Raw genomic sequence first — 11,288 nt, 5'->3', positions numbered from 1 at the left:
AATTTTATGACATGCGGAGGCGCTAATCATAAAACAATACCGTTGAAGTGCACCGCTGGAAGTGCAAGTATGGTGTCATGTAAAACTAGGTCATCTTCCTATTCTTCTCTCCACCAGCATTTACATAACTGATTATGTAACATTTTGAAATTATACACCAGTTCGTAATTTATGTAAGAATTTACAGGATATTTATCCAGAAGACAACAATTGCCTGCACTGCATCTGACTCAAAATGGCGACGATTTTGAAAAGGTAAGTAAAAAGTCAAGTGACGTGACTACAGTGTATAACTTATAGGTACATAGCTAATCTTATAAGTTCTGTAATTTGTTGATGTTCGTTCTCAGTTTGATGTACTCGCGGTAAGGGTGCATTATGGTGTTATCACAAAAACGAACCATTCGATTATTATGTCTGTGCATATTAATTAGAGGGGGGGGCAAGGGTTATTTTCGTTCAACGTAATTGCAATATTTTTTTGTTCGTACAACGTAAATAGAAAAAATAAATTCCGTAATTCTGTAATCACAGGCTAGACGTACAACGTAATCAATCAAATATTCTTTTCGTACACTGTAAAAATGTGTCATTTTTCTCGTACAGACAAAAATTCAAATCCAAATAAAAAAATCGTAAAGAATAATCCAGGGAAATTACAATTTAGAAACTGTAAAACGACTAGATGACACAATTCACTACAAAATTGAATGTCAAGACGTAAAAGGCCCTCTAACCGAATGAAGAGCATTACGAGGGTAATATGCGCATGCGTCTCTTCACACAGCGCAGCAATGGTGGAGAATTTGAGTCGGAGAGCTCTTCGGACCATTCAATGTTCCATTTGTTAACACTGTAAAAACGTCTTTTTTTTCTTCGTAAATTGTGAAAAGCCCTTTTTATTTCCCGTAAAACCGTACCAGCTACCCCCCTTGCCTCCCCTCTAATTACAAAGTACTGATGAACCTAAAGGGTCATTCCAATTTTTATCCACACCCCTACCACTGATGGGCAGAGGGAAAATTATCCCCCAGGAAGAAAGAAAAACAGATATCCCTCTGGAAAAGCACTTTGTCGTTCATGCCCCCCTCCCATGGTCAATGTGACTAAAAGTGTTAAAAAACGATGTTTTCAATATATTTCACCAGAGGTACATTACTTGGGATTTACACCATCTGGATTACAAAATGAAATCAACATACTACACACATACTGTAATAAATGGAAACTAGAAATCAATTTGTCTAAAACAAAAGTCATGATATTTAGTAAAAGATCACTGAAAACATCAGACACGTGGAACTATGGCAATAAAAACATTAATTGCGTTACAAGCTACACCTACCTTGAAATATTGATGACAGCATCAGGAAATTTTGAAAAAGCAAAACAAACATTATCCGAAAAAGCATCTAAAGCTCTGTTTGCGCTTAACAAAGCATTATTATTTAACGCAGATATCAACATCTTTATCAAGTTATTTAATACCAATATCAAACCAATATTGATATATGGTGCAGAAATCTGGGGTTATTATTATTTAACGCTCCAGGCATGCAAATAGCCATGCACCTGAACAGTATTTTCCATGACTCATCACCATGTGTTCATTCATTTGGTTAATATATAGACAACTTTGGTTCAATGGGTTCATGGATTGAAAAATATAACAAGCAACGCAGCTGACAGTGGAGATATTATAAACATTTTTTAAATATAAATTTTTTATAAATAAAATTGACCAATCCAGAAATGATACAGCGACATCATCAAGTTATCAGCTCAACATCAACCAATCGGCAAGCCATTTATTTTGATAAAGTGGGCGGTCATAGTTGCTATGTCACTTGAAGACTTGTGCATGCATAATGAGCATAAAGCGCGGTGGTCGTCGCGCAGTGCATGTTCGAATTTCATGTAAATAAACAATGTATTTTACACGCGTTGTGTATTTCGCTATGAGTCCCATATCGAACAGGACGCGGCACGACGACCGCCACGCTGTAAACAATGTTCAGCTCTTGAGCCAATCACTGTTAAATATTTGAATTCGAAAGAAAGCTGATGATCGGTAATTACAAATTGTTATAAATATGTTTATGAATTAAAGTACACTTTAATTTCTGTCTTTTACTGTACTCCTTGTTTAACACATGGATAGTTGTAATTATGTGTTTTATTTTTTCAGGTGTTTACTAAGATTTACAGAGATACAGTATGGTGGCAGGCATATATACAAGTATATGAGTAGTACTGTTGGCATGCCGACTATAATCGATGGTATGTATGTACCAGATAACTTGTACATCGCTGGAGATTCATATCATGTGTTCACTTTACATCTGATTGACTTACAAACGTTGATGGTACACAGAGGAAATATCACCCTATCAAATTTGATAAGATTTTGTTCAATTGATACACAACTTTTCACACTACAACACGGCTGATTGGTGGCTATCATTGTCATAAAAATAGACTACAAAAAAAAAACGTTTCACTGAGATGGTAGATGCGCTATCAATTATTCAAACATTGCCGACACAACAACCCCATGATTATTTGATTTTTTTTTAATATTTATAAATTTCACCATTCAAACTTAAAACAAGACGTTTCTATTGGCCAGTGGAATAACATTGGCAAATTTTTATTGACATTATATCCATTGATTGTCAGATTAGATTTATGTTGTTATTTTTAAATATTTATAAAAATAAAGACAATGGGTTTGTTATATTGACAGTATAATCTGTAAATTATGTAATATTTGAAATGAAATAATTACCGGTAGTCCCCATTCGAACGTGTTCGAAAATAGGTACTTATGGATTGATCTTTGTGTGAGTGTCTATATCTCAGACATGCCTGGACCGATTATATTCAAACTTCACACATAAATAATATTATACATGTGCACATCAATTTGTTTCATGATCTGATTGAAGATAGCCGAACGGTGTCCATTTTTGTGGTGAAAAATCATCAAAATCAAGCATTTCTGGCATTCCGGAATCGGATCTTGGCTGTTTACAGTTGGATTTTGTTCAAACTTGGTTCATACATTGGACATTATAGGATGCACATCATTTTGTTTTTCCGATTGGATTCAAAATGACTGACTGGTGGCCATTTTTTTTAAATGAATGCTGTTCTAGTGCCATATCATGACATGACATGACATGTTCAAATTTTATATATTCATTATACATCATGACATAGATATACAGATATATTGGTTTGAAATGAAAATCATTCAAAATGTGCTAAAAATCATCGAAATCCAGCATTTCTGGCATTCCGGAACTAGATCTTGGGTGTACATTGGATATTATGGGACCTTGATACACATCAATTTATACTCCAGATAGGATTCAACATGGCCGAGCGGTTATATGAATTTTCAGAAATATATATCCATATATCATGAATCACAGCATTTTAATGTAATTTTCAAATCATCACTGATTGATGGATGGATATTGCTTCATAGTTTTAGGATAAATGTTTATCTTAATTATTCCTGCAGTAAGACAACGTCTCTCAGAACGTGTTGGAAGAAAAGAGCCCTGGAGGTAAGATACGCTGTATAATGTCACAAATGTACTTGTGGTAGATGCTGTTCATGGTCTACATTATTTTGTACTTTTGCCAAGACGGTTACATTTTATGTAGCATTGCTTCGTCTGTTAACAAAATTACTGGAAAAGTTAAAGATGGACTGCTCTGTCCACAGAGGTGTGCCTTCACCCAAGGGAGAACCCATTGAATTTTGGTGGTGAATTGTTTGAAGGATTCTAATGTTGGAATATGTGTATATAACTCTATAACAAATGCAAAACAAAAATTTTGATACTATGACAAGAACAGAAAAAATGAAGGTACAGCCATGCAACTAAAACAAAATTGTAGCCAAATGTCTACTGAATCGGCAGTACTGTGTCAATGAATGTCTCATGAATAGTTCTTGGGAGTGGAGCTCTGTCACATACCGTTTTGTTGCTAAGATACACACGACCAGTACTGCAGGGATTTTTTGTAAATGCGCAGCGCCCTCATGCCATGGCCATGCGCCCCCTTACCCTGGGGAGCAGATCCTCTGGCAACCATAAAATTCTGATTGATCAGGGATCACATGTGGCCACAGTCTTCAACTGTGATCTGTCTCACTATATAAATCATATTCACTCACCAGTTGTCAATAATTTATGCATTTATTCGTCTAACAGCAAAGGTGTTGATAGATTTGCATCGTTAAAACCTGCAGAATCTCAGGATGAGCTACCGATTAGATCGATGAAGGACAGCTACCAGGAAGCCATTATACCACTTGGGTCGGACGTTAAATTAAGAGAAAAGTACATGACAATACACAATATAGTCAGGTTCGGAAGGATCCTTGAAAATCTGGATACATTTGCCGGTGAGGTTTTCAGGATTTTGTCAATTTGTATTATAATTCTGTGATTTTTTTTTTTACTTTAATAAAACTTTATTGATTTTTTTTTTAATTATAGTATGGATTTGCTATCAACATAATAAAATTGAAGAATGGAAGAACCCCCCAATAGTTATAGTGACAGCTCTGGTGGATAGAATTGGTGTGTATAATTGCATAAATACTATCTCTGTATTATATATGAAAATAATATAATTAATGTAAAATTTTCATGGAGAAAATGTTTTTTGTTTTTTTTTAATGTAAAACATTATATTAGTGATTTCATTCAACATTTTTTTTCTAATTTTTTTATTTTTAAATAGTAATTTTTTTTTATTTTACGAATAAAGTAATTACATACACAGGAAACAAACTTACCAAAGGAAATACAGAAACAAAAATGATCTGGTGTACAAATACAGTATTTAATAACTCAACCTCAGTTTTCAGCTTTCTTCGATTTTTCAAAATGTGAGTTGACCTTATTATTTCTTTTTGCAATTTCATTTTCAATTCGTCTATTGGAAAGAACAAAAATCTTAAATGCATGATATGATAACATTTTTTTTTTGTTCTACATAGATAAATAAACCATTTGAATAAAATTATGATATGGTTCAACAATTTAATAATTAGGGTGGATTCTTGAAGCAAAGAAACAATAATTGTCAGTTATACGTGTATTATTGATGAAATTAAAGCATTTTCATATTGATGAGAACAGCAAATAATTAGTATTGTAAGTCCTATAGTCGGTTTCCTACTTTAGCCTATCTGGTCACCACGACTCATTAAAAGAATGAGAGCTTAAAAATTAGCTACAAACCCTGGCAGGCAACTGATGGGGCATGGTTACAATGGTTGGATTTTGTCAGTCTTTCTCATTTCTAGTTGTTATTTCTTCTGTTTATACTTTGTTCAGATTTACAAGTGAGAACCATTTTATCCGATAAAGACATTATATTGAAGGGCAATGTCACTTGGGTTGGTGCTACTTCAATGGAAGTCAAAATGCACATGGAGCAAGTAAGAGCGTTGACTTACAAAATATTATTATTATTTCAATTTTATTCGTTTACAAGATCTATTTCTGATTTATGTAAGCTGTGCAAATTCTCCCATGCAGATAGTATAATGTTGTGACACTTCCTTCTATCGTTTTATTGCTCAAGATACAGGATGATGGTAATTGGAAACAGGTGATGGATGCTAGTTTCATGATGGTATCCCGAGACCCCATGAATCAGAGGTAATACATGTGCTGACATTTGCTAACTTAATAAATTATTATTTGCAACAAAACTTTATATATTTTTTGTTGCTGTGAAAAAGCAATTTATTAGATTTAGATTTTTACGAATGATTTAGATTGTAGTACTTTTTTGTTCGGAGACCCCAGAGATAGATGGTATATACATACTTAGTCAGCTGTGCATGTTGGGAATTCCCTTATTGCAAGTTGCAATGTAATCTATCAGGGAAAAAAGGTAGGCATGACGAGCTAGCTAGTTAGGTATGTATGTTTTTTAAGTTGTGCATATTTTAGTCCCTTTTTGAATGCAGTCCAAAAATGGGGGCTTATGGGTTGACCTGTGTGTGTGTGCTAAAATATCATCAAAAATCAAGCATTTTTGGCATTCTGGAACCGGATCTCGGTCATTAATAGATGGATTTTATTGGTACATACATTTGACATTATGGGAAACTGATCTAGGCCATTTTGTTTATCAGAATTGTTGCAAAATGGGCATTTTGTTTTAATCAATGCAGTTCTAGAGCCATATCTCTGATATGCTTTGACTGATGTTCAGATTTTATATATTCATTATACATCATATCATAGATATACAAATGTACTGGTTTGACAATTTGATTCAAGATGGCCGACCTGTGGCTATTTTGTTTTAATTAATGCTGTTCCAGAACAATATCAATATGGCCAAGTACTCATACTATATTACTTTAAACAAGACTATAAAACTTAGATTTGATAACTAACGGGGTCTGTGTCATGCATGGCTTGTTAGTACCGGTTTTGAAGCAGTCGGAAAACAAGGGCTTATGCATCTGTGCATCCATGTGTCTGTTCATATGTATCCAGTAATATCTCCCACATGCTTGGACCGATATTAAGTTCAAACTGCACACAAAAATCAGATATCATATCGAAAAAACTCGCATGCATTTTTGTGACCATAAAATCAAAATGGCTAACTAATGGTCATCTTGTGTAAATGAAGGCAGTTCCACAAGGCAATATCTCATACATGCCTGGACTAAACAAGTTTAAACATCACACATCAGGTCATACATGTATATCAGACATCTATAATACAAGCATGGACATGGCAAGGAAAATGACTTAATGTTAGGCATAAATACAAGTTATGCAAATCTTAAAAGTTAGGCATCACTTGCAAATCAGGTATATTTTACAAGTTAGGCATACCTTGTTTGGCACTTCCTAAAAATTAGGAGTCACTTGCCATTTAGACATATTTTAAAAGTTAGGCGTCATTTGTAAGTTAGGCATATTTTAAAAGTTAGGCATCACTTGCAAGTTTGGCATATTTTAAAAGTTAGGCATCACTTGTAAATTGAACATACCAGTATTTCAAAAGTTAGGCATCACTCGCAAGTTTGGCATATTTGAAAAGTTAGGCATCACTTGCAAGTTAGGCACATTTGAAAAGTTAGGCATCACTTGCAAGTTAGGCATATTTGAAAAGTTGGGCATCACTTGCAAGTTAGGCATATTTGAAAAGTTGGGCATCACTTGCAAGTTAGGCATATTTGAAAAGTTAGGCATCACTTGCAAGTTAGGCATATTTGAAAAGTTGGGCATCACTTGCAAGTTAGGCATATTTGAAAAGTTAGGCATCACTTGCAAGTTAGGCATATTTTTTAAAAGTTAGGCATAATGAGTTTATTCCATGTATATTTGTGTATTAAATATACATTTCTTGGAAAGACTATATGCAAGTTATTTAGTATATATAATTTTTTGCAGGAAGGCATTTGTATGTCCTTTGAAAGCGGAGTCTGATGAAGAAAAGCAACTACTCATGAAAGGAGAGGACAACAGAAAAAGACGAATCAGAGAATCAAAAGAATCTTTATTGAAAACTCCCCCAAATGCTGATGAAACTGCACTAATACACAGGTTATTTCTGGATACTTTAGATCCTATGTAAGTTGAAAACTCTGTCAAATACTGATGAAACGTGCATGGTGTGATAACAATAATTGATGGCGTACATTAAACATTTGGCTTGCACTAAAAAAAATTTTCCTAACTTTGATTCATTTTAAAAAGTTGGACGTTATTTATTAAAGTAGTTTCATACTTTACAAATTTAGGCATTGATATTGTGTCAGTAATTTCTTTGCTATTTTATCAGGAGACAAGTAAAAAAAATGGAAAGTACTTAATACTGATTGCATGCACAATTTGGTATTTAAGAACACTCATAATTCGAACAATTCTCTCTTATTGTGTTTGAAACATGTTGCATGTTTGTTTTTTAATGCCAGGTCAGTTACTTTTAAAGCAAGAGTGAAACCAGATGGTGCTGTATGGATGGAGGATGCTAAATTGAAAAATATTATAATCTGTCATCCTGAAGTAAGTATGTGATTTTACCAAGTACACTGTAATGATTCACCATGATAACAGGGATTTATTTCTGATGACAACAACAACAAAAAATCAATCAACATCCTGCTATACTAATCTCTGTTCTAACAATGAATGACGACTAGTTTTATGTCTCATTACCAATATGTCAGAAATCAATAACATAAAACTGGCCATACTATTGTAGATGAGCTAAAAAAATATTATCCTAGATCTACAACAATTAATAGACCTCAGATCTTCTTGAGAACAAGACAGCAACAATTGGAGATGTGTTTTTCTCCCTCAAATAATTTCAATTTTCTCCTGTCATCTCGTCTACTGTTTCAATCACCATGGCTACATAAATCAGTAGAACAGTAAACACAATGATGGCAGAGAATACAACACATTTTGAGAGCAAGAAATAAAATAATTCTTGTGGTTTCTCACTGTGAATGAGATTTTGGTGGCCATTCATGTCTAAAATGTATTGAAATTAAACTGTATTTCTTATGGTTTCTCACTGTGAATGAGATTTTGGTGGCCATTCATGTCTAAAGTATATTGAAATTAAACTGTATTTCTTGTGGTTTCTCACTGTGAATGCGATTTTGGTGGCCATTCATGTCTAAAGTGTATTGAAATTAAACTGTATTTCTTGTGGTTTCTCACTGTGAATGAGATTTTGGTGGCCATTCATGTCTAAAGTGTATTGAAATTAAACTGTATTTCTTGTGGTTTCTCACTGTGAATGCGATTTTGGTGGCCATTCATGTCTAAAGTGTATTGAAATTAAACTGTATTTCTTGTGGTTTCTCACTGTGAATGAGATTTTGGTGGCCATTCATGTCTAAAGTGTATTGAAATTAAACTGTATTTCTTGTGGTTTCTCACTGTGAATGCGATTTTGGTGGCCATTCATGTCTAAAGTGTATTGAAATTAAACTGTATTTCTTGTGATTTCTCACTGTGAATGAGATTTTGGTGGCCATTCATGTCTAAAGTGTATTGAAATTAAACTGTATTTCTTGTGGTTTCTCACTGTGAATGAGATTTTGGTGGCCATTCATGTCGAAAGTGTATTGAAATTCAACTGTATTTCTTGTGGTTTCTCACTGTGAATGAGATTTTGGTGGCCATTCATGTCTAAAGTGTATTGAAATTCAACTGTATTTCTTGTGGTTTCTCACTGTGAATGCGATTTTGGTGGCCATTCATGTCTAAAGTGTATTGAAATTAAACTGTATTTCTTGTGATTTCTCACTGTGAATGAGATTTTGGTGGCCATTCATGTCTAAAGTGTATTGAAATTAAACTGTATTTTAATGTAAATTATTTATGTGAATGTACACAAGGTATTTGCTGTACAAGAAGTGCATACCTTTACGTAAATGACCTGGTAAAATTTATAATTAGATAAGTGGTCATAGAGGGCTTACTTCATAAAAAGGTTTCATTCATAATGATTTTGCTTTCACATATGAACACAATTTGATACTGCTGATAGGATGTGTGACAACTCCAGCTTATTACTTATTATTATACATCTGTCACCGTAACGCCATAGGTTACAGCGTGCCGTAATTTTGCGGTATTTTACGGGGTATTTTCATCCTACCATATTAGGAAATGCGAATTCCAAATATGGAATTATTACGCGCGTAAGCGCCCTCTAATAATAAAAACAAACATGGCTGCCACCAGAATTTAACCGGACTCCATACAAAGAAGTTCGCTGATTCTGTTCTAAACTTTTTAGATTTCGGCATTTCCATGATGTATCCTTGGTAGAAAAAGATGTATAATAATAAGGTTATTACGAAGATACCTCAGAGTATGCACTCAGACAGTACGCTGTCGCATCGACCTCCGCTGCGCGTCGGTCGATACTGCCGCTGTACTGTCTTCGTGCATAAATTGAGGTATCTTCGTAATAACCTCATATTATTTGCATAAAGATGATAATATCAACAAAATATTTAATTATGTTACGGAGGTCTCCCTAATTGAGTTTTCAAATACACATATCATACTTAAATATGTTCTGTGTTAATTATCACATATATCATATCATATCATATCATATATCATATTATATCATATCATCTATCATATATTGTATAATATATCATATCATCAAAGAGGTTCTGTCCCAAAGGTGGAAATCGTGGAGAGTATAATGTTAAACACTCGTATTGTAGAGCGACAAACAGCTATCAATAATGGTTCAATGTCAAAATTTAATGAAAGATGGAACAATTTTAATTATGAGTAAATCACTTATTAGCCAGATTTGTCAGCTTATCAATAATGTTCCCCTAATTCCACTTCTTTTAAGCCATCCACTTTTCATTTTTTGTAATTTTTCTTTTCTTTCTTTTTTCTTGTAAATGTATTTATTTAAAGTAATAAAAAAAATATTAAAAAAATATATCATATCATCTATCATATATTGTATAATATCATATCATGTATCATATCATATATAATAATATCATATCATACACAGGAAAGAAACTTGTACAATAAGGTATTTGGTGGATTCTTGATGAGACAAGCACTTGAGTTAGCATGGGCTAACGCCTGGGTATACTGGTAGGTTCATACTATCTATGTGTTCTTTTAACTCTTTGAACACCAATGTCAACTTCTAGCACCATAAGCAAAATAGTTCTGTTTATTGTCTGCTCTTTTCCACATAACATTTTTTGGCTAAAATTAATGTCTTATTTTGTCAGTTTTGTTCAAAATTAAAATTGAATTCAGTGAAAATTGCAGAAACTGTAAATAAATTTATTCAAATTTAGGCGGGAACAAATTTGGCACCCAAGGGGTTAATATTTATTTGTTGTTTAATTTCAAGTATTTTTAGTATCATTCACTGGAGACCACTGTGATTCAAGTCACAAAATCTAACTAGAATTCCAGTTAGATTATTATGACTCGGAGTGTTTGAATTTCACAAAATTGTGTTGGCTGAAATTATGATATGACAACCATTTTTAATCTCTGTTAGCATCGAGAGGTCGTTGGTTCTGGATTAGGTTGATACAGTGTATCAGGACAGGAGTCAACTGTCCAGGTGCTACAGACTCATTCATTTATTTTATGGATGTGACATGCTTGGACGCATGTGTTTGACCAGGCGTGGAAGACACCAGAGTTGCCAGGGTAACAAATTATTAAAGTTACTATAATCATAATCAAGATGGTCACCCAGCTCTGTTA

General features: G+C 33.6%; 1 protein-coding gene across 1 annotated transcript in view; it reads left to right on the top strand.

Annotated features, from left to right (window-relative positions):
- The first annotated feature begins 18 nt into the window (after window positions 1-18).
- The window catches only part of LOC100373279 (acyl-coenzyme A thioesterase 9, mitochondrial-like), a 19,145-nt gene continuing 7,875 nt past the window's right edge, over window positions 19-11,288 (top strand). Inside the window, exons 1-10 of the mRNA XM_002738560.4 lie at window positions 19-255; window positions 2,189-2,280; window positions 3,530-3,575; window positions 4,230-4,423; window positions 4,518-4,601; window positions 5,364-5,467; window positions 5,614-5,690; window positions 7,452-7,631; window positions 7,976-8,066; window positions 10,570-10,655. Coding sequence (XP_002738606.1) covers window positions 236-255; window positions 2,189-2,280; window positions 3,530-3,575; window positions 4,230-4,423; window positions 4,518-4,601; window positions 5,364-5,467; window positions 5,614-5,690; window positions 7,452-7,631; window positions 7,976-8,066; window positions 10,570-10,655 — 974 coding nt within the window. The 5' untranslated portion in view covers window positions 19-235. The remainder of the gene's footprint in view (window positions 256-2,188; window positions 2,281-3,529; window positions 3,576-4,229; window positions 4,424-4,517; window positions 4,602-5,363; window positions 5,468-5,613; window positions 5,691-7,451; window positions 7,632-7,975; window positions 8,067-10,569; window positions 10,656-11,288) is intronic.

The sequence above is a fragment of the Saccoglossus kowalevskii genome, chromosome 1 (assembly GCF_978046115.1).
Source record: "Saccoglossus kowalevskii chromosome 1, keSacKowa6.1, whole genome shotgun sequence".
Taxonomy (NCBI): Eukaryota; Metazoa; Hemichordata; class Enteropneusta; family Harrimaniidae; genus Saccoglossus; species Saccoglossus kowalevskii.
The sequence above is the reverse complement of the archived record's forward strand: the minus strand, read 5'-3'. Positions and strand labels throughout refer to the sequence as shown.